This window comes from Talpa occidentalis, unplaced genomic scaffold (genome assembly GCF_014898055.3).
Source record: "Talpa occidentalis isolate TD23 unplaced genomic scaffold, MPIMG_talOcc4v2.1 talOcc4.16, whole genome shotgun sequence".
In the NCBI taxonomy this organism is placed as follows: domain Eukaryota; kingdom Metazoa; phylum Chordata; class Mammalia; order Eulipotyphla; family Talpidae; genus Talpa; species Talpa occidentalis.
The window spans coordinates 10,984,085-11,009,186 of record NW_023601653.1 but is presented as its reverse complement, the minus strand read 5'-3'; the positions used below and the strand labels follow the sequence as shown (position 1 = coordinate 11,009,186).

The 25,102-nt window shown below is 38.2% G+C and overlaps 1 protein-coding gene across 2 annotated transcripts in view; it reads right to left on the bottom strand.

The window, feature by feature from the left end:
• Positions 1–25,102, bottom strand: part of SLC41A2 (solute carrier family 41 member 2) — a 75,219-nt gene that overhangs the window by 28,380 nt on the left and 21,737 nt on the right. For both annotated transcript variants that reach the window (XM_054696091.1, XM_037513728.2), the window contains exons 2-6: positions 22,404–23,126; positions 14,606–14,713; positions 7,586–7,657; positions 6,379–6,523; positions 4,635–4,781 (exon numbers count right to left, since the gene is read on the bottom strand). In XM_054696091.1, the coding sequence (XP_054552066.1) occupies positions 4,635–4,781; positions 6,379–6,523; positions 7,586–7,657; positions 14,606–14,713; positions 22,404–22,958 (1,027 nt within the window). In that variant the 5' untranslated portion in view covers positions 22,959–23,126. The remainder of the gene's footprint in view (positions 1–4,634; positions 4,782–6,378; positions 6,524–7,585; positions 7,658–14,605; positions 14,714–22,403; positions 23,127–25,102) is intronic.

Here is a 25,102-nt window from a genome sequence, read left to right as displayed (position 1 = left end):
AGTCTCCACAGGACTAAAATAACCCGAGGCTGGTTGCTATTGTTCTTATAACTTCAATGAAGACATCTTTTTAAAGTTAACCTTGAAGAAAGAAATCAACATTTTGTTTCTCAGATCCTGTCTCAAAAAAAAATGAAAAGCTGATAATTTTCAAATCAATAAACATCACATACATACAAGAATTATATAGCCATATGGTTATAAAAATTGAAAAAGTTTTAAAAATTCTCTTAAAATATGTAGACAAGAAAAAGGGCAATAATCATTATGTACAGAGACTGCAGTTACTGGTCCAACCTTAGATTCTCTTCATAGCTTTTGAAGATTACATGTTTAAAGATCATGTACAGGCTGAATAAATGCCTTTATATTTTCTCTACAAGTCACTGACTTTTATTTCCTCTTCTACTTGCACTTAAAATAGATCTTTTCTAGTGATATGTTGCCATTTTTACTTTGCTACAGTAATACTAATGTCCAGATACCTTTCACTAACCAAGATACCCTTCCAGTATGTTCCTGATACTATGTCCTCATCGAAAGGGTCCTTTTTTTTTTTTTTTTGGTGACAATCTATTATGTTATTGGACACTACTGCAAAATCGTTCAGATGGATACATATCTTCTATTTTCCAAGACCTACTCCTCCCTAAATAACTTCTACTCCCATTAATTGGGTAGCTTTCAAAAAGAACAAAGCATCTGGTAAAGTCCTATTTATTCAGCATCCTCTCTCTATATATATGGCACTGTGGAACGCTACAGAAAATGTAAATAAAATAAAAGCAGCTTTGTCCTCAAGAAACTTAAACCCTCGTAGGGGAACATACTACAGCTTCCGTTAAAAGTGTTAACGACCAATGTGGTCAAGGTAAAGAGCATCATCATGGAAGGGTCGATGATATGCTCTAGGGATTCAGGGAAGAAAAGGGTCATCCAAGATGAGGGGGCCCTATGAACTTAGCATTGAGAAGTGAGGACTCTGGCCTCATGGGCAGGAGGGAGATAACATAAGAAAAAAAGGGGAAAATCACAGACGGTGTATGAAAATCAGTACATGGCAGAATCTGGAGTAAAAGGTTTAAGAAAGGTTGGAGCAGGTAGGACCTTGTGAAGTAAGTTTTGCAGACTCCAGGGACTTGAACACTAACTTTCATGGGGCAACTACAAATATGAAATCAATAGGAGGCTTTGGGCTTTTTAAAAAATATACAGAGAACTGCAGAAGTGAGGAGGGAAATCCTGCATTTGCTTCAGATATCAGAAATGAGCAATTTTACCAGGACTAAAGGAAACGTAGCACATTGAATGAATAGAGAGCAAGTCCTCAGCACGCGCACCAAAACCAGCAGACACGAGGAGAGCTATTTAAGGTCATTTCCAAATGTCAAAACGCTAGGTGAACAGGTAAGTGAGACTGTTTTCAACATCCACTTTTTTGCGAGCTTATACTGACAAGGCCTCTATTTATAACCAATTTCAAGCTGCCATGAAATCTTCTTTATAATCTCTTGAAACTGCTAAGCGTTCAGGAATTCAACTTTGTTTCCAAGAACTAGGCATCTCAGCAGGATGAATGGGATTTTAATGTGCCTTTTCTTAATCTTTTTTCAGAATCCACTTACACTAGGCTCACAGTTGCTGGTCTTCTGAGGACCCCTAGCGTTCACAACAGAAACCCAAACACGGACTTCAGAAACACCTTTACCTGCTAAATTAATGTTGGAAACAAACAACTGGTAGCCCATTTTTTAAAATGCCATTAAAAAATAAATAAAAATGCCATTTTAGGGAAACATGATACAGACTAAACATAAAATATCCTATTTTAATTAATTCATCTTGAATTACTTTCTGTCAACTTTTAGGAGACAAGGCAACCAAGCAGTATTTTATAATAAAATTATATTTTTCCAAATTGTGATCTGTGATGGTATCATTCCATTTCACATTTTAATTTCCTGAACTAGTTAAAGTACTGGTATATCATCTATAATATGCAGAATGCTGAAAATTTTATACAATACATTATGGCTAAGTCTTTTATAAGGGAAGTTTATGGCTCATGTAGTTTTTTTTATTTTTTTAAAGATTTATTTATACAAGCACTGGGTACAGTCAGAAGCGCAGGAGGGTGAGAGAATTCACCAGAGGCAGAGCGGGGAACAGAACAGGCAGAAGGACGAAATACACTACTGAGGGGAGCAGTGGGCGCGGTAGGAGAGCTCTGCCACGCCATGTGGGACCCTCGCTGCCCGGCAGGGGATCGAATGGGCACTGCAGAGGCTGCAGGCAGCTTCGCAGCCCAGCGCTCAACCACTGTGCCACCAGGGGAGGTGCTCATGTAGTTTTTTAAAATAAAATTTCAAAGGTCAGCACCCATTATTTTCTTTGAAAATTGAATTATCTTCTGGAATCAAATAATTATTCTGTATCACTACAATGGTTGTCATTCTCTTATTTTCTTACCACCTCAACTGATGAGATAGTCTGTATTACCAAGCACCTGAGAATTGTGCTACAAATGACTTAATGGTGATTTAAATATTCAAGTGTGCAAATAAATACTTTTTTTTAATGTAGGGGAGCCCAATCCCTGAACGAATACTTACTCTCCATCCCGCCACCCCCATCAGTATCCTCCTGGCCAGACCCTAGAACTTCTGCCCTCAATAACATTAGGGGGAGACCCTTCTCCCTCGACTACTCTGCACTTCCATTCTCCTTACCTCCTCCCCAAAGTGGGAAAGGAAGAACCAATTGGCCCGACTAGGGAGAGAGGCACGAAGCACGATTAACTCATAGTCTCCCTGCCCCACCTGGGAAATGGTGGTTGGTTTCTAAGGTGGCGAGGCCTGCAAGTTGCCCAGCTGTCTGCCTGCGACAGGCAAGTGAGCTTAATCGAGTAGGAGGAGACTATCAAACTGCATTCTCTAATACGAGCCATAAGCTAGCATTTCAAGCCCTGACCAGCATCAACTTCTAAATTGTGTAACTAGTTCACAGGCAGAAAGTATACCCAATTATCATCACAATAATATAAATTAGAGCAGATTACTTTAACAACATGATTCATTCTTTGTGCTTTTTTTCTGGGGGGTAGGGAGAGAAAGGAATTGGACATTATCCCGACTATACCTGAACATGTCAATTCTCAATTATTCCACAACCAAGTGAAAACCAAGGTCTAAATTTCGGCCACTGATCAGGTATTGTTTTCTACCTGACTTCAAGTGGATACATCTTATCTGCTAAATGAGACTTTTCCATGGACAAATACAAGCCTTACTAAATATGTTTATGCCGTTTATTAGATAATTTAAGGTAACTTTATATACTAAATGAAGCGTCTCTTGATATATCCATAAGCAGTGAAAAATGACTGCCTTGTTGCTAAAGTCCTTGCTTTAGTTCAAAAACATGAATCTGAGGTCCTTTCTCAAGCTGAATGCACTTTTGATTTACTTTAAGGTATTTCACAAATCTATACAGAATCCATGAAAATATATGAAGACGGGGCCTCCCCGGTGGCGCAGCGGTTGAGCGCTGGGTTGCGAAGCTGCCCGCAGCCTCTGCAGCGCCGGTTCGATCCCCGGCTGCTCCCCGGCCACTGGAGGAGGGTCCCGCATGGCGCGCAGACCCCTCCTGCCGCCCACTGCTCCCCTCAGCAGTGTACTTCGGTCCTTCTGCCTGCTCTGCTCCCCACTCTGGCTCTGGTGAATTCTCTCACCCTCCCGCGCTTCTGACTGTGCCCAGTGCTTGTATAAATAAATAAATAAAAAAATAAAAATAAAAATAAAAATTAAAAAAAAAAAAAAAAGAAAATATATGAAGACATATGAATACATGTCTGCTTTGGGCTTAGATTTAGAACTATTTTTTCTCATATTACTGTTACTTTTTCTTTTAATTTTCTTAATTTGGCATTAAAAATAAATAACAGCACAACTTCTTATAACATAAACCAATGCTGAAAAACATATCCATTTACACTGGTGACAGTTTGAGTATGTTGCTGAAAACAATTCATTAGACTCTATAAATACTCTATCCCTGTATCAAGAATCACGCATATGACTCCAACTTTACACAGCATTCAGGCTAGCCTTCATGGTGATCATTTGTTGTTGTTAATTGCCATGTTGGTTTCTGATGGGGTGGGGGGGGGGCGGGAGGTGGGGGAGCCACTAGATTTCAGGCACCATAACCTTGTGTTCTGGGATAGCAGCGCAATGCAGCATCAGCATGTTGTCAGCAGGCTCTTTGTCAGCCACACATTTAGAGGAAAGGGCAGAATTTATAGAATATAATGAGCTGTCTTCAACCTTCTAACTAGCAGTGGGTTATATATATATCCAACACCTCTATGAGTCTGTTTTCTCATCTAAAATTAAAGATGATAATCCTTATCTCACAGAGCTTTCAACTTTATAAGGAGAAAAAATAAGTGAGAAAAAAAAATAGATGAACATCACAACAGAACACCCGTGTATGGCAAAAGGGTAGTGTGCTCAGCTCTGACCCTCACAGTTCTAATATGGACGAAGCCACCAGGAATCCATGGCATCGGCATAATGATATATATTTAAAGACACTCAGAGCAACACATTATATTTTGTTTCAAGTGCACTTACCGAGACAGGAGTACAAACCCTGGCTTATCCACGCTAATATGGCAAGAGTTATAAGGTCGCCAAAACTAGCAGCAATGGGTGTAGCGACATTATCAGGATTTATACCAGTCTTCTTCGAACCGACGATAACCCCAACCATTATAATTCCTAAAATAAAAAGAGCTCATTACTTTTATGTTATGATTTAAAGAAAAATCAATGCCCCAATACTAAAATATATGGGCTAGACAAACAGCATAACAGTTTCAGTGAGCCTGCAAAGATAAGCTGACTAAACCAAATAAAACTTTTTACTCTAATGCTTTGGCAGAATGCCTTTCAACAAATTCCATAGATCATAGAAGATTTAAGAAATTCAGTGTTGCGTTGAGAAACCGGAGAGGCAACTGCAAGATGATATTAAAGCTAAAGTTTCAAATTCAATAACATGTATGGCTTAGAGGTAATAAAAGTAATGTATTTGTGTGTATCAAACCTGAAGATTTTATCTTAACATTCAAATAAGATATTGAAGTAACCTTCAAATAAAGAAAGGTGGGTGATACTAATAGGCATAGCCATTGGGAAGACGACCAAGAAAACGGTTTGTTTTATGTTGTGGTAACCAGAAATGGGTGCTTCATTTTCATGATTTAAAAGTGTTGAAGTGTCAAGAGGAGGAAAGTAATCATATGTTGAACACTGGAGGCCAGAACATAATAAGCTGACTCCGGAAAGATTACCCTTTCAACCCAAAGTTTCTGCCTATGAACCTACCACTAGAGAAAGAAGATGAAAATGTAACTGTACTTTTAAATCCTTATTCTTCTGAGCAATAGAAATGGGAGAAAAATGATAACATTTATATCCATAGCCAAGTGTATGGATTTTCTCACACCACCAACTACTATTTAATTCTAATAATTCCATACACTGATGAGAAACTATTCCGGATATAATTTAAGTATGAAAACAAAATCTTGAAAACCTTTTGGAAACACTGCTTTAGTTTTAATAAGATTCTCTAAATTACCAGAAACTGGCAGAGAAAGTTAGCTTGTTCGCTTGTCATGATTCCTGACATGAGAATCTTCCACTTTTGACCTTTACTGGTGATATAAGGGAGGTGGCAGCAATTATAAAATGAAAAGAACCAATTCTTTATGATTATGGTTCCATATTTAGCTAGTTCTCCAGTGTGAAGTTCAAATAAAAATGACATCCCAACCGAAAAATTCTAAATGTAGCTAGAAAGTCTCTGACTCTTTAAAAGTCTACAGCTAACAAAAATGCTGCATCCAGCTTGTCGTTATATCTGCAGTGCTACAGAAACATCAAGGAAATATTTTTGAAATCTGAAACTTCAAAAACTTTAACAGAAGGACTGTTTTCGAAACTCAGGTTTCCTGGAATACTTGTTGCTCAAATGACAAATCAATAAATCCTCTACATCATTTCATCATTTCCAGAAAGGCATTTTCTCAATTAATTGAACTTACAGAAGCAAATGAGTATCTAGGTTTATTTGGGACTTGTCCCAGGATACAGCAGGTCAGGAGAAAAATCTCAGAATGTCTGTTCTACACTGAGGTTTACATACAATAGATATAAATATATCTGGAATAAGATACTTTAAAAATTTATAGATGACGTGTTTCTATTCTTCTTATAATGAACACATATCATCCAAATAAAAACAGTCAACATGGAAAATAAATCATTGGAGAGTACGAGACCGTGAACAGACATTTATAAAGGCACTTACCCTGCAGAAGAGACGCGATGAAGGCAGTAGCTACACTGCTAGAGCACAGAAGTATGGAATGATCAAGGTAGTATTTTCCCTCTGGAATCCAGCCCAATATAATTGCTGCCACAGCTGCTAGAAAACCAACTACTGTTGCTTGAACCTAAAAAAAAGTTTTTTTACAGTCCAACTGAATTATTCATTTTGAAAAAACATTTCCTATTCGATGATGTCGATATACATGTAAGAAGTCAGAAGAAAGTATGGCATATGGTAATTTAGCTGTGTTACCCTTACAAAGTTACTATAGTTTAAATATTAAAAGTCAGAGAGAGCACAACCACCCCCAATGCCTTGCCTCTGAGGGTGTCCCTCTTTTCTCCTCCCTTCTACTTCTGTCCACAGGGAACAGGGCCCCACCGCCTCACTGGCTGGCACCACCATCAGGAGATGGGCCTGCATGGGGCTCCCTGTTTCGCACGCCTCCTTGCTGACATGAGACATTGACAAAGAGGGACTTGAGGTTATGGTGATTGGCTATGTGCTATACCTCATCATACGGCCTAATGAGAATTTAGGATATTTAAAGAAGGGAATATGTGTTCAATTTTTTATTTATCTATTAGTTTATGTAGCCCACTGCTGGCTGTTAAAAATTTTGATTATTAACACCACATAGGTTTTTCCCACAAATTCAGTCTGAAAAGGACCATAAGACAGCTCTAATGTAATACAGGTTTCCCCTGCTATCATAAAGCAGAACATTCCTATTTGTAGGTTATTTTTTGGAACTAGGGACTCTAGTTCCATTTTTATGTGGAAAAATTTTTGAGCGTTCCCAAACCCGGAGAATAACCTACCAAATCATACCAAATAGGAACATTCTACTTTTGGATAGTGAGGGGGAGAGGGAGCGGGAGTGGAAGCTATACTGTGATTTGAAAGAATAAAACAACGAAGTCCAGAAAGGTTTCTCTACTTTGATGTTTTTTTAAAAAACCTCATTTTTTCATATTTGGAAGAATCTGATCAATCTGCAGAGGAAAAAGCTGGGAAGTCTTGGGTATCCATCTATTGCATCACTTTTTATGGTAATAAATTATTGAGCTGTGTATTCTGAAGGAATGAAATGGTAGATTTAATCTTACTACAATTCATTCCATTCTTACAGATAACACCCAAGCACTGTAAACCCAAGATCTCTAAACAAACGTGTATCACTTACCTGCTTTAAAGCCAAGTTGCCAATTATTAGATTCCACTTTTCAATGGGTGAATCCATCTTCCCAATATTTACCTGTTAAGATGGATATTTTCAGATTTTGGGTAACAGAACTTAAACCCAACAATTTGTAGAATCACTATACTTGGTTTATTTTCCAATTATATGCCACGGCTATATCAATATATTTGTAATGTCTACTATAAAATGATCTACTGTAGAAAAGATTAAAAAAAAAAAAACAGGGAAACCTGTTCAAGCTAATCATTATACCTTCAGAAATAAATTTTGACTCTAATAAGAGAGTAGATAAAATTAATTTGGATTCATCATCATTAAATTTCCCTTGTTAAAATAGGAAAGCTTTTTATTGAAATATCTTTTTATCTGTGAACATTTAATCTTTCGTTTTATAGAATAATAAATTTTAAAGGCAATTGACCTTCACAGATTAAGTAGGCTGTATCTGCTATCCTGTTTTAAGTTCTCTACTTACCCAAGGCCTTCTTTATAATCCTATAAACTCATTTATCCTGGTCTCCCACAGAGAATCAGGAAAAGACCCTTTATGGAGCATAAAGATGAAAGCATCTGGCATCCTATAGCTATAATAGATTCTACTCTTATTTTCACAAGTGAAAATAATACATAGGAAAATTATTTAAAAAATACTTTTATATTATTTTTTGTACCAAGATGAAAAAGCTTTCAAAAGTACTTATTTTAAGTTAAAAAAAACACATTCATCCTTCTCTCTGGAATCATACAGTTAGGAATCTGCTACACAGAGACTCAATCAGAGACACCAGGCAGCTAAATTAAGGTAGTGGCTGATGGAGTGTGAGAGAAGGGGGAGGGAGATTCCACAAGTGGAACTTATAGTCTAGACAATAACTGGATAGAAGGAGAGACGAGGCAGGCAATTGGTAATGTTAATAAGCCAATGAGAAATAGAGAAAAATAGACCATGTTGGAAGAAGAGGAGAGAATGAGTTTAGTTTTGAATGCAGTGAGTGGTGCAGACAATTGAAAATTCAGCTCTGGGGATCAGGGAAGCAACTTGAAAGCAGATGTGAGAGTCGGCAGTGTGAACGCATTGGTGGACCACATGAAATCCCCGAGAGAGGACAAGCAGAACAAGGTACTAAAACGTCAGGCAAGCCTCAAAGCAACAGGATGAGCAAAGAAGAAGGAAAAAAAAAAAACACTGAAAATGTAAAATAAGAAGAAATGGGGGAAATGAAAGAATGAAGCACGTCGAGGCTAAAGACTTCAAGTGGAGGATAGTCTGTGAGGTGTGGGATTTCAGTAGGGAACTATTCATTACCCTCGTCTTTATTATCCAGATTCTTGATAATGAGGCCTATTTCAAAATGGGCTGGCACGTTTCAAGTATTATTTGACTATATAGAAATGCTGGATAATATTTAAGAATGTTGCTGTTAGGAATATTTTCTTTGGGGTAAGCTAGCCAAAATTTCTGTTTTCCCTGGCAAAGTTATCAAGTTGCTGAAATGCTTGTGTGCTTAGTACTATCTATCAGAACAAAGTTTACAAAGTTCATTTTCCAACAAAAGGAGACTAAAGTCACCTTTTAACTCTCATTCTAATTAACTTTCTTCTTCCTTAAATGGTGCCACTTTGGAGCTTCAAGTCCTCTTTATTCTCCTCTCCTGCCCAGAGGCCCCTGGCTTGAGTTCCACCTTGGCGACCACCAGTTCTTAAAATATAGCGCAAGTGTAGATGACAGAGGAAATACAGCAGACAGACACCTGTACGTAATTTCACTAAATCCTCAGTAAAATTACCTAAAAAGTGTTCCTTAGATTTCTAAGGCCAAAGCCAGACAAATCCCTGACGTACATTCTAGCTGGATGCCAAATGGCCATGGGTTAAGATCAATATTCAGCTGACACCAATGTGAAATTAGACCAAAGTTTAAATTTTTTTTATTACTACATATTATTACACTTTTAAAAAATAACTTCTGAGCACTGAGAGCTGCCAGACAGATCATATGGTCCAACGGTGCTTCATATTTATAAAACTAGATGGATGCAGCTTTCATTTGAGAATGAAGGTATTGATCATTCCTGGCTCATTCTGCCAGTCTAGGTACTGCTGAGAATGATGGTGTGACCAGTTTGTTTGGCTTTCTTTCCTTGCACATAATAATTGAAAAAATAAATCTCCTCTTTACTTCTTAGGTTTGAAGATTTGGTTGATAGTAACAAATCAATTTCACTGAAATAATTCCACAAGCTGAAGTTTTATGAACTGCTTAATAATGATGTTTTCCAAATATTTTCATATGAGTCTATAATGTTTGCCTTAACTTTTATTTTTAAATTTTAATATTTTAACCTATCTTTACTGCTGCACAGCCATTTGAGAAAAATTTGTACTTGAGCCTTAGATCTAAAAAGTGTAACAATGGTACAAGGTATCTGACTTCCAAGATACCATTAAAAAAGTAATGAATTTCCATCCCTATCTTAGCTTTTATTGCACCCCATGCTAATTTCAGTATTTTCTCAAGAGTAGAATGACCAAACCATTATAGCAGATAAAATGTGAGAATATTTATACTCTTCAAGGTACATTCACTTCATTACTTAAGAAGGTTCAGTAAAAGAACAACTTTCTTTGTGTGCCACCACTGATTACTAGGTCCGGTGACTATTTCCCTCAGAATACAACATTAAGGCTATTGAGCTGAAGCACCTCTTTTTAATATATAACTTTTCTTCCATTTTGCTTTCCTGTAGTACAGAAGTATGTAACAAGGCATCTTCAAAATACCTTCTATGTCATGTAATTTTCTTTTTTTTTTTTTTTAAAAGATTTATTTATTTATTCATACAAGCACTGGGTACAGTCAGAAGCACGGGAGGGCTAGAGAATTCACCAGAGCCAGAGCGGGGAACAGAACAGGCAGAAGGACCAAAGTACACTGCTGAGAGGAGCAGTGGGCAGCAGGAGAGGTCTGCGCGCCATGTGGGACCCTCACCCAGTGGCCGGGGATTGAACCGGCGCTGCAGAGGCTGCAGGCAACTTCGCAACCCAGCGCTCAACCACTGCGCCACCAGGGGAGGCCCCGTCATGTAATTTTCTTTAGACCAAACGAGGTTTTCACTCTTGGAATCTAGACTCAGTAGGATTCTAAATCTTGGGAAGAGGGTTTCAGCACTAGGACCCATGGATTAAAGGGTCCCACTTCGGCCCTCCTCTAGCTATGCCCCACCCCACATGGTGGGTGTGCACAGGGCCCAAGAGGGTGTGCCCACTCAAAGCCTGTGCCTCCTCTCCTGCTAGGTTCTGTTTCAGATAAAGTTCTCGGACCAAGTGGCCTGGAGTCCAGTGCCAGAGCCTCTTCCTCAGGTCAAGCTACCTGAAGACAGACAAGGCCACAGCTAGGTGCATGCCCAGCCCAGAGAGTACTCAAGGGATGGCTGCTTGTTGCGGGTCTAGATGGAGCCTGGATACGGGGTCTCAGATATGTGTGAGGTCTTTTGAAGTAGGCCGAGGGTGGGAGAGTAACGCTTCAGGCCTGGACTGTCTCTTTCTACAACTCCATGTTCCAAAACAGAGCCCAAGAGGTACAAGCATCCTAAACTTAGTTTTGGACTTCCAATTCTTCATAATACTATATATGCCACAGTAGGAAGACTTTTTTTGTCAATTTGTTGTATAATTTTAACTATATAGACATGTTTTAGGGGCATCTGTTTGTATTCTTGCCTCAGGCCTGTTATACGTGAACCTGTCTAGACGGTTTATAAATATTTGACATTACACTGAAATCATATGCTGAGGAGACATAATTACCTAGAATTGGTCTTTCCCCAGATTTTGATATGGCTGACCCACTTAAAATTACTCAGGTTGGGGCCTCCCCAGTGGTGCAGTGGGTTGAGTGCTGCGCTGTGAAGCTGTTCACAGCTTCTGCAGCGCGGGTTCGATTTCCGGCCAGCCAGGGAGATACCCACATGGCGCAGCAGACCTTTCCTGTCTCACCTGCTGCTCCCCTCAGCAGTGTCTTCGGTTCATCTGCCTGTTCTGATCCCCGCTCTGTTTCTGGTGAATCCTCTCACCCTCCTGCACCTCTGACCTATACCCCAGTTCTTATATAAATAAATAAATCTTTAAAAAAATTACACAGATTCCAGCTTATATGTCACCTCTTGTAGCCAGATTCTCCCTTTTTTGTTAGAAAAGTCAAACTAAGCAGAATCAAATACCAAGCCTCCTTGTCTTCTTTCTCCCTCACCCCGCCCACACTTGAGATTTATTCTCCAGCTGCATTCCTGGAAACTTGACAGCTGATAGTGCACTACTTCTAGCAAAATCCTCTGTGCCCCTCCCAAGCTGATAACACCAGGGTAGCGTCTATGGTTCACCCCAAAGGAACACTCTCTGATGAAGAAGATAAACACTGCAATTCAGGAGCCTATGGCGCCCAGCACCTCCTCATCCCTCACATCTTCACATTCCTTCCTCCGTATATAATCACAACACCCTTCCACTGAGGAACCAGCTACTTTTAGGGTATCGGCCTTGTTGGCAGCCTCATGTAATAAACTCCTTTGGGGAAAGACATTTCCCGGGTTCAGAGATTTGGCTTTTGGGGCAAGAAAAAGTCACATCTGGCTGTGTATACTCTCAGGGAAGTCTCCCCTAATCACTTAATATAAAGTAGTCCTAGTGATTCCCCTTCTTCACAATGTCCTGTTTTATTTTTATTTTCACTGTCCTTATCAATATCTGAAATTATTTATGTAAAAAATTCTACCACAGCAGGGACCTTGCCAGCATTTTTTTAAAAAATCATTTATGAAGTAATGGATTCTTTATAATCTGTAGCTATAATTTTGTGGCTTGAATTGTCCTAGACCTGGCTAATATGTTACCCTGTATTTTTTTTATTATGTCCCCATCTTTTGAAAATACCATTTCTTTCCTTTCTGGCTCTAGAAGATATTTCAGGTTCATCTTGCACTTTTATGCTCCAGCCCAAGGGGCTTTAATTTTTATCACTCTCTAGTCTTCTTAATATTGAACAATCACATCAATTGCAAGCAAAATTATAGATTCAATGAGGTTTGGCTCTACCTTAGCGACTAGTTGATATCCCCATACATCATCTCTAGCTCACCAATAACTACAGAGACAAGCAGCAGGGCTATATCCACAAATAATAGTTTTTAGTAATATCAAAAAAGTTTTAAAATATTAAATACCAAAAATATTGTGTATTGGTGCTAAGACCAAGACCTTACAAAAACACCCTTAAAATGCAGAACAGGAGGCTGCTATATTTTTGTTACTGCTATTATTTGTCAGTTTTATTAACTCCAACACAGTTATCCTGTGCAGGTTAAAGGAAATGTTACGGAATGTGACTTACTGTACTTATACTAGTTCAGTGTGCTCAAGAAAGTTACAACTCTTCCAAACCTCTGTTCTTCATCTGTAAAACAGGTATCACAGTGCTTATCTCTTAGGATTGTCCTAAGATATCCTTTAAGTAGTTGGTGCATGGCCTAGCACATTATGAAATCTCATTAATACCCTATATCTCATTATTGTCCTGGGAAGAATATAGCCTATTATATATTCTGGAGGGATTTAGAAAGTTCCATAGGGCAGATGTAGCGTTTCCTCCTAACTGAGCAAACCAATAATGCTAATAAATTTTTTAATCCATTTCCTTTCCAAACATCAGCTTTACTCAAGTAATGCTAGGGAATTTGCAGTTATCTGGGGGAAGAAGGAGGGTCAGGGAGGGGGGGTTAGAAATGGGAGTGGGTGCTCCAATCCACGACACAATTGCTCCGTCTCCACATCTCCACATCAATAGTCTACACAAATTTTTCCCCTAGTTCATAGATGGATTCACTTTTTATAGCATCTTTAAAGAAAAAAAGAACTTCATTACCCTAAAGACACAGCAATTAGTAATGCTCTCTGAGGACTGAGTTAATTTCTGGCTAACATTCAATGTGCAGATGGTTCGTTGAAGTGAACCTCAGTAGCTAATGGTTTCACAATGGTGAATTCCCAAAGATTGTTACAGTGGGGAAAAAACAAAACAGTGTCCTCTGGTCTTCCAAAAAAATAACCCAGAACCCTGCCAGTGGCAGTTTTTTTAAAAAAAGTTTAACTTTTCTGGATAACAATTCAGCAATATTTGCCTAAAGCCTTAAAATATGCATTTTTTTTCTGAAAAGTAATTACAACACTAGATTTTGTCTTTAAAAAAATACAAAACTGTAAAGATAAGAATATTCATTACAACATCATTTACAATATCAAAACATTAGAAAGATCTATACATCCAATAATAGGTGATGAATAATACTACAGTAGAGTTCTACAACAGAAAAGTAATAAAAATAATGACAGAGATCTACATTTTACTGATATGGAAGGATGATCATGATATGTTTTTAAATGGACATCACAGATTATAAAAGCAAATGTGATTCCAGATCTTTTTTAGACTATACAGTATATTGTGGTATACCGAATAATGGATGTCTATAACTTATCCAGGTGTAGAACAATCTATACTATGATATTAAGTGATTATGGCTAAGTGAAGAATTGAGGGGTAATTTTAAATTTTCTACTTTATACTTTCCCCCTTTTCTTCAGTTTTTACAATAAGCATGGATGACTTTTACAATCACAAAAATAGTTTAATACCAATCAACCAACCATTGAACCCATAAAGAATATCAAAATCAGATTTGCTCCATATCTTAAGCACTGATGATAATTAACAAAAAGTGCTGGAATAAAAAGAGGCAAATACAGCACTTCATTTTGGGATAAAGGGTCCATAATTCTCAAATTAGACAACCCAGAAAACTTTCAGGAAATGAGGTCAAACATAACTACTTAGCATAGATCTGAAATACAGAAATTTATTAGACAGGGAATTATTTTGCCCCTGATACAAGTCTCCGGAATAGAAACACTAAAGGTAACATACAGATTTTGAGGTAGAAAAAAACTTACTGCAGTGGACAATCTGGATGCCAATGTCATTTCCAAGTTCCCTTTGAGACCAAGAAGTGCAGGAACCAAAATGAAAACTTCTGTTACTTTTCTGAACACCTCCCAATGCTGTAAGAAAAAAAAGAATTTTCTGACACGCCTTTAAAAGCACTTCAGAAAAAAGATATTTCTAAAAATCTCTTTTCCAACTCCCCCCCACCCCACATTACATCTACCTGGGTTAAAATTCTGCCTATACGACATTTACCATGTGCCAAGCAAACAATGCGTTACTCTCTTCATCTATAATAGGAACACAATTGTTTCTACTTCATACAGTTGTGCTCAGGACTGTGACCATAAACAGTGACAAATAACAATGCTGAATGTGTAACAAACACCCAGACATGTTATCAATTGATTATCCTGTCAGGGGCAGTAAGGCTTTTAAAGTCCAGGAAGAAGATGTCCAGGCCATCAGTGCAGAAAATAAATACAACTATTCACGAGTTTTGCCATGATACAGACATGCCCTGAGATTATATAGATGACTATGAACTGCTAATTTTCCGCAAGAACCTGCCCTAAATCAACTTCTAATCCTACTTAATTGTGTGCTTCTGGTACTATCCGATCCCAGGCAAGCACCCACACACACTTGGGCATGTCAAGTTGCCTGCGTAGGTACTCAATCAAAACTTAAACATGTATTATTAATGCCCAAAAGGACAAACAAAAGTGAAACCTAAAAAAATAAGGTTAAGAAAATAAGTTCATAAACACATCCATGGAGCCCTAACTACACAAAATGTTTTTTTTTTTTTTTAATATATTTGGTAAAAGAATTTTAGGCAATTTTAAGAAACATACCAGAAATCCAGAAGAGTTTCATTTCTCATTTTCACTTACTTTAAAAAACTAAACCCTTTCATTTTTAGACACGGCAAAATGACAAACCTCATTCATAATTACAGAACAGCAAATTAAAAAGTGATCAATTTTCATCTGTGGCATTGATAAAGATCAAAAAGTGGGATAATACTCTGTTGGTTAAAGCATGAGGAAGTTGTCACTTTTTATACTAAGGGAGAGAATACAAGGGTTTATCTACTTTGGGGACTATAGCAACATCAAATACAAAATATGCATAATTTTCAACTCAGAATTCTCCCTCAAGGAATTCTGCCTACAAATAAAATTGCACATGAGTTCAAACAAGTGCATATAATGAGTTTACCTCGTTATTGTTCATAATAGCAGAAGATCTGAGGCAATTTAAATCTCCATTAGGTAACTTAGTAGAAAAATTATGATCCATCCTTACAATAGAGCATCAGGCAGCTGGAGAAGCATTTGGTACATCCGTGTATAATGACACATGAGCTCCCGGATAAATCAAGAGCAAGATGAAGAGCAGAACCACAGGCTGCTTTATGTTTTTAAGCAATATATTTAACACATATATGTATATATATTTATATATATACTCGCACGTAGGGATAGATACATCTGTGTTTATATATGATATATATGTATTTAATGTTTACTGCAGGAGACAGAAAAAATAGTCCCAGTAATTTCAAGGGAAGGGAGAATATGGGAGAAGAAGGACTTCTTTCTCCATGACTCATTCTTTCATACGGCTTAAACATACTCTACCAAGTAAACCTACATTACTTTTTTCATTAAACTTTACTAAGTTCTTTAATTCGAGGTCCAGAATGAGTAAAGGGATATTATAAGACACGAACACACAAGGATAGGTTAGGTTGAAACAAGATTACTCCTTTGGCTAAGAATGAATATATAAAAGTAGGTATTCTGTATTCCTAAAGAGCATTTGGAACTTCTATAGAATTCCTATAGCACTGATACTTTACCTCTAAAGGAATGTATATATTCAGCCATATACTAGAGTTACAATCTATGTATTTGTATTCCCCATTAACACAAAAAGGGCTGCACTTCGGAGTAAACATTCTAAATTTGAAAACCTACCCTGTATTTGCTCTCTCTGAACCCTTACCAATTTCCTATCTACAAAGCTCAATCTTGGAATTATTCCTTCAACTCAAAACAGGTAATACTGAAATATTTTTCCAGAAAACATCAATGGACAACTCCAAGCTGACTGATAATTGAAGAAGAAAAGTTGAAAGCAGAGAGTCAAGGGAAGAGAAGGCCTTTCATAATAGAGAGAGTGTATGTCCTATTAAATAGGAGGGAAAGATTGGCCATGCAATCTACCCCAGCCGACCGCCTGTGACATCTTAGAATACTACCTTTAGACACTAATAGCCATTTAACTCATGTCCTGAATTTGATGATCCAGCTAAGGCAGCACAAGTAGCAGCACCTGCCATGCACCACATTGTATCCCCTCCATAGTTAAGATACAGCTTGAGGCCCTACCTCCCAAGGTGACTGTATGTTCAGATAGGACCTTTGAGGAGGTGATAAAGGTTAAATGAGGCCAAAAGGGTGAGGCCCTAATCTCATAGGGTTAGTACTACCTTTTGAGGTTGAGTGACAGGTACCAAAGTTCACTCTCTCCACCAGGTGAGAATGTATGGAAAAGGCAGCCAGCTGCAAACCAGGAATATTTGCTCATTAGGAACTGAACAGGCTGGTACCTTGATCCTGGACTTCCCAGCTCCCTGAACTGTAAGAAATAAATGTCTCTTATTTAAGTCAATCAGTCTATAGTATTTTGTTACTGCAGTCCATATGGACTTAGACCAAAGGCAAATTCTATCTTTTTAACCTTTAAAACTGGTCCTGAACTCTATTATTTTATGCTCACCCATAACTCTCAAAAGATTACAAACGCTTTCATATGCATTAACAAGGTACCTCGTGTACAGAGGTTTACCCTGCTATCTAAAAGTAGAACATTCCTACTTTATATGATTTGTCAAATTATTTTGGGGGTCTGGGAAACACTATTACCATTAACCTACATGGAAATTTGTTAACATTCCCAGATCCCTAAAATAACCCTAAAATACCAAATCAAACCAAGTAAGAATGTTCTACTTTCGGATAGCAGGGGAAATCTGTGGTGGCTAAAAGGACATCGAAGTTAGACCAAGATGTGAGCCCCAGATCTATCATTTAATAGTGTAAAGTGTGCATTTTATAAGATGAAGATATTTTTATTTTATATTATGAAGATAATAATATCTATTCTATACTTTTCTTATACAGATAAAATAAGCAGGATTTGGTACAGTGCCTACCTGGCCTATAAAAACATGAGTAACTAACAATTGTTAACATTTATTCAATACATATTTGTCAAGAAACTACTTGATGCTCTGCTAGATATGTATGGTTAAACATACATACCTAAAAAGTTAAAAAAAAACAACAACATGTCACTGCTGGGACAAGTATCCTATAGAAGACTTAAACTAATGACCTAACTTGGGGGATAAGAGAAAGTTTTCAAAGAAGTGACATTTAAGATGAGACCTAAAAAGTTGTTTGAATTCTGAGTGAGAAAGATAATATTCTAGGCAAAGACCACAAGACATGATAGACAATGGTACATCCAAGGCTCTAAAGAAAGACCAATGAGGTTAAAACACACTAAATAGGGCCTCCCCTGGTGGCACAGCGGTTGAGTGCTGGGCTGCAAAGCTGCCTGCAGCCTCTGCAGCGCAGGTTCAATCCCCGGCTGCCGGCGAGGGTCCCACATGGCGCGACAGACTTCTCCTGCTGCGCCTGCCGCGCCCGCTGCTCCCCTCAGCACTGTATTTCATCGTCAGTCTGCCTGTTCTGTTTCCCGCTCTGGCTCTGGTGAATTCTCTCACACTCTCATGCTTCTGACTGTACCCAGTGCTTGTATAAATAAATAAATAACACTTAAAAAAAAAAAAAAAAAACACCACACACTAAATAGGGTAAAAAGTAGACCGGGAGAGCTTGGAAAGGGAGACATGGACTAGTTGCTACACAGTCTTGTAAACCATAGATTAATTTCCTATTGCTATTGCAATAAATTATTTTTATGTTTCTTTGTGCTTTTTAATGAGGTAAAGTACACACTGACAGCACAGAGTAAAGATCATAAAAGCACAGCTCCACAGATGGTCACAGCACGAACATGTTACATAATCAGCAGGCCTATCAAGAAAATTAAAACTACCAAAATGTTCCCCAGGCTCATTTTCCAGTAAGCTAAGAGTAGCCACCCCTAAAGTTTTAGTTCTCTGTCAATACAGAAGTGGGTCCTTTTGACAAGGAGAAAGTAGAGGCAGAGAAGTCTAAGGACAGAGCCTTGGAAAATGCTTACTTTTCTAATAAAAACAGGAACGTGAGCCAGGGAAGAAGGCCACAAGAGCAGTCATAAAGGCACACATACTACAAGGACCTAACAGAAGAGTGAACAAATATCAGATCCAAGAACAGAAAATTAAAAGACCCAGCGAGCTGAGACTGAGGTTTCAGCCTGCTTTTTCAAGGAGATATTTGCTGGCTCTAGAGAAGGCCGAAAGGCTCATTAGTGTCCAGACACTCGGGGGACTAGGATGGCCAAAGTGGACACCCACACCTGCCAAGGAGAGTTGGAAGGGAAAGGGGATGCTGTAAAGACGCCATATGTCACACCATGATCCAATAATATCTCCACTTTAATATGAAGAGAAAACTGTGAGTAGACTAGTCTTCAAAAGAATGCAACCCAGATTTAAATGCTTTCAATCTCTGGGCATGGATTCAAGAGCTCTCAGACTTCTAGCTCCCCAGGTGCCTGCCACAGCAAACAAAACTCTTTTATGGAAAAAAGTGATATCACCCTAAACCTAAAATTATTTCTACAATCTTTTCAACTACAGTGTCCAGCACACAGGGAAAGGTTAATCTGGTATTAGGAGATAAAACAACATAAATGAGAAATAATAAAAATAACAGAATACAGAAACAGACTCACAGAGGTTTTGGATATTGGTGTATCCACCCTCAGGGGGAGCACTACGATTTAAATCTGCTTTTCGTCTTGAGGGAAATAAAAGATTGAAACTTTGAGCAGAAAATCAGAAATCATAAAGCGGTGTAAGGACATGTCTGGGAAAAGGTCAAATAAAAAATCTAGAACTTAAATGGACAGTAACTGAAGTAGAGAGGACATGAATAAATTTCTTTTTTTTAAGATTTATTTATTTATGCATAGAAGAAATGGGGTATAGGCCAGAGGTGTGTGGGGGTGAGAGGATTCACCAGAGACAGAGTGGGGAACAGAACAGGCAGACTGACTGAAATACACTGTTGAGGGGAGCAGCGGGCGAATCAGGGAAGGTCTGCCCTGCCATGTGGGTAGCTGCCTGGCTCCCACACAAACTCGTTTGGCAGTGGCTGCAGATTGCTTCATAGGTTGTGTCTTAAACCCTTGCTCCACCAGGGAGGCCTGGCATGAATAAATTTCAATGAATAAACAACTTACCAAAACTAACACAAAAAGAAAAAAAAGCAAGGAAGGGCTTCTCATAAAAGCAGACTCGTGGCTCTCTGCAGTCATGGGAGGCAGAGCGGGTAGCGATAGAAAGGAGTGCAGGGAGACGGATGAAGTCTACCCTGGACCTGAGTGATAGTTTATATGGCTGCTTCTGTCATGTAAGTTCACCGAGCTGTACATTTTTGGTTTTTATGCTGTACATGTGTTAAATTTTGCAATTAAAATTTTTAAAAACACCTGGAGATAAAAAATCCTTCAAAGGATTTATGTGATGTTTTTAAATTTTTTTAACACTGAAGCTTAACATTATAAAGTCATCAGGGCAGCAGTGTTGAAGTTCACAAAACCATGAAAGGAGCTTTTCCCAAAATACATGTGCTGCTCTCTCCAACAGCATCAAGAATAAGAAGACAGAGCCTCCCTGGTGGCACAGCACTGTGAAGCTATCCACAGCTTCTATAGCATGAGTTCGATCCCTGGCCTGTCAGAGAGCTACCCACATGGCCCAGCAGACCTCTCCTGCCTTGCCCACTGCTCCCCTCAGTAGTATATTCCAGTCATTCTGCCTGTTCTGCTCCCCACTCTCTCTTTGGTGAATTCTCTCACCCCCCGCCAACTCTGACCTGTACCCCAGTTCTTTTATGCATAAAAAAATTTCTTTTTTAAAAAAAAGAAATAAGAAGACATTGCCAGAATCATGTGCTCAGTGTGCTTGGAGCTATTCGGACTAAGAATCTCTACGCTGACACCCGATTCCTGAAGATGTTGTCATCCTATGGTTAAATGCAGTTTCTTCAGAATGATTGGTTCATCAGGAAAAAAAGTTAGCCAAAACAGCTAATTCCTTTTAATAGTTGTGATACTATTATAATAACTTGAAACAACTATATTTCAAGTGGCCAAGGAGGTTCGGTGCCGGTTTTAGTATTTCAGTCTGTGCAAAAATTCAATATACCTCTTAACACCGTTCTTTTAATATCCTTTATCTCGTGGGGGAAAAATTGTGTTTCTATTTATTTATGTTTTCCATTTAGATAAGAGTGTTATCTGTTGAAAAGTGTCTTAGAGTCACAACTGATGTGAAATTTCTTTTAAGGAGTGAACAATGAAAGAAATGGCACTGTAGGACAAGTACCCAGCCTTTCCCCACAGCAGTGTTCCTCTCTGATGAACACGAGCTGAAAGCCAACAAATGCTACAGTCAGACAATCTACTACTTTCGAAACTATTCGACTTACATGATAGGTAGCTCGTAACCAAATCACACTAAGAATCCCTACAAATCAATAAAGAAATGATAAAAGGCTGATAAAATGATAAAAGACAAAGTGATAAAAGACAAAGAAGATGATAAAATGATAAAAGACAAAGAAAATTCATAGAAAATAATATGAATGGCCAAAACATATAAAAAGATATTAAACATTAATAATATTTAAAAAATGTTAGCTAGAACATGGTGACATTTTCCTATCAACTGGCAAATATGAAAAAGATCATTAATATGCAATGTGGATAAGACTATGGAAAAATAAAAGGACTTATCTATTGATGGTAGGAGTATAAATTGGTGTAAACTTTTTGGAAGGCAATTTTATACTATTCATAAAACTTTAAATGTATAATACCCAACAATCCCATGAAAATATTAACATAAGAAAATAAAAGATCTAATTAAAAGGATATTTATTATAACACTAGCATGGAAGAGAATCAATAAGTTAATGTTAGTATATGTATACAATGGTCTATCAAAAGTATTCATTTTAAAATGCAGAAAGTCCTTGTTACTTATTTGGGATGGTGTCCAAGCAATGAGTTGCAAAAAGGGGTGTGTAAAATATATATGTATACATCTCTCATATCATTTTCACTTTAGAAAAAACTACACATATGCAAAGAAAAAAGTCTGCAAGTATACACAATAAACTCAACAAGAGTAGTATCTGGAGGGGAAGAGAGTCTGGGTTTGGAGATGAGGAACAAGGCACACGTCTTTCATTTGATACTCTGCCTTGTTTGAATTCATTTCAAAAATGTATATTATTTTTTCTTTTAAAAAATAAAGAAGTGTTAAATATAACCGTGTTGAGTTTTTCATTTAACTGATTTACCCATTTTTTTGGTTACTTTACTATTGTAACATTTCACGAAGAGCTACTTCATAGTCAGAATGAGATTATTCTCTCAAATCTAAAGAAACAAAAAACACTAGAAATTGTGGTGATTCTCTACCAGAGTCATTATCGGTTCATTTTACTAAGGGATAAATTAAAGCTCAATTTAATGGTTGAGATGCATCACCAATATTCGACACTTCAATCAACAGCAAAACCGTGAAGTTAAAAAACGATGAAAACCCACCTGTACTATATCCAAAACCATGCCAGCTGAAACGGTTCCAAAACCAGCTAGCAAAAATGGCACAAGTATTTGCAACGCCATCACACCGCTGGATTCCTTTGGTAATTTCTGACTTGTTTCCACAATGACATCGTCATCACCATCACTGGACAAGTCTTCCTCTTGCAACATGGCAGTCGTTTCTGAAGTTTCCCTTCCATCACAGTAATTATAGTTGGCATAGTCGTCGTACTTTGGGCTGCCCCCTGCTGGTGAGTGACTGTTATTGCCATGAAAGGGCTGTTCGGAGAAACTGTGGTACTCCATGTGTTGATCAGCTCTATTATTAAATGGCTGTGCTGGAGATGCTAACCCATCTTGCCAAATGCTGATTGCTTTTTTGTGCCTGTCTTCCTGTTTTTTCTGGTAAATTACTGGAACCATACTCAACAGTAAGTTTAAAAACTTATCCGACTGAATTGTATTTAAACTTAAAGTCCAGTCGACAAAATCTCCTACACTACTTGAACCGCCACTTGCTTTAACAGTAATAGCTTTTCCTGTGTTATTAGTCATATTGTCATCGCAAAAGACCCTGGGCTCCTTAGATCTCACGCTTCCTAAACCAGAGCAAGTGAACCAGAACCACGCAAACACTGAATTTAAATCAAGATGTTGCTGTCATTCTGTAGAAAATCCTTCCACAAATAAAAGATGTTTAGAAGTTCCACAGAGGGACTGGGTCTGGAAAGAAAAAATAAATCATTTTTAGAAAGCAGATTGACTCTTGATACTTCATATTTTCATAAAAGTATAAATTATGTTCATAAACCAACCCTAAGGTACTGATACTACAACTGTGTGAGTTTAACATACAACAGCTTTGTGCCATACAGCTGCTTTATACACAGAAACACACTTTTTTATGCTCTCTTGGTTAAAAGTCTTATCTTTGCGTACTTTATATGATTATACCTATGAAAAGTCTTTGACTGTCCCTGAAGCTCTAGAGTGGAGAAATTGATTAAATAAGTTTTATTTCTATGACTATAGAGAGATCTCAGGATCATATTGCTACCACCCTTCACATATAATAGACAATAAAAGGTAAGTGTGTAAAGCATTATATTGAAAGCATATTAAATAACAAGCCAAGTTAGTTTATTTACAATTTAATATAACAAACATTTTATTCAAGTATGAAGAGACAATGATTGTATTATTTTTTTAACTTTTTTTTTTTTTTTAAAGATTTACTTATTTTTATACGAGAACCGGAGTACAGGCCAGATGTGCGGAAGGATGAGAGGATTCACCAGAGACAGAGTGGGGAACAGAACAAGCAGACTGAAGAAATACACTGCTGAGAGGAGCAGCGGGCAAGAAAAGAGAAGTCTGCTTTGCCATGTGGGATTCTCTCCAGCCAGGATTGAACCCGCGCCGCAGAGACTGCAGACAGCTTCACAGTGCGGCGCTCAACCGCCTGCACCACCAGGGAGACCCAGATAGTATTACTTTAAAAAACAACCAGTAAACATCCTGAGTGCTGTTCAGGGCATTAATTTCACATATAAATTAGGTTGGCATGATATTCATAGTTCTAAAATACAAAAAAAAAATCATAATTAATTTAGGAATATAATCCCTCTGTTAAAGAAGAAATAACTAAAATGAGAAGGGATACAAATATTCATATTCACCTAATCTACTTTGCAAGCCAACTAAAAGAAAGTTGGTTATGCACTTATCAATTAATGCCCTTCTAAAATGTGCTGTGACCTGCAGTCCCAGCCCTTAAGTGGCTGGCCAAGGGCCAGATGTCTCCAAAGACTTTGAACTAAGAGATACAGATACATAACAGCAGCTAATACGAAAGGGATGGGCACTGAAGCTGCAAGGTCACACACCACCTGTCCAGGTAGAGAGTATGATCACTTCGATGCAGAGGCTTTTGAACCGTCAGTCACAATGGGGCTAAAGTTTGACAGGTTCTCAGAAAAACCTAGATCTATCTTACCCTTTCAAGTGCATTCAGGATCAAGAATCTGGCCCTGATTTGACAAAGGGTAGAAGGCCCCTGCATCTAGTGGGACTGCCTGCCCACCAAACAAGACCAAGAACTGTTGCTGCTGTACTGCTGCTTTTAATGAAAACTTTTCTATTCTCCAGGTTTTGTTTTTGATGCCTGAAAATATCCATCTCCTCTCCTTGGACAGGAAGATCAATAGTAATGAGTGCCAAGGGGAAAAAGAAAAAGGGGTTACTCAGGGGGCAAGCAGGTGCCGGGGGCTGGCTCATTTATTTCATCATTTGATCACTTTCCCTTCTTTCCTCTTACGATTATGATTTAAAATATATAGCTTCTAAAATCCCACACCTACTGACTCAGAATGTCTATGTTTGAGACACATGAATCTCATTTTTTTTTAAAGATTTATTTATTATTTATTTATACAAGCACTGGGTATAGTCAGAAGCGGGGGAGGTGAGAGAATACACCAGAGCCAGAGCGGGGAATAGAACAGGCAGACCGACGAAATACACTGCTGAGGGGAGCAGCGGACGGCAGGAGAGGTCTGCGTGCCATGTGGGACCCTCTCTGGCAGCCAGGGATCGAACCGGTGCTGCAGAGGCTGAGGGCAGCTTCTCAGCCCAGTGCTCAACCGCTGCACCACTGGGAAGGCCCAAATCTCATTTTTTTGAAGCTCCCCAGTAAGTAC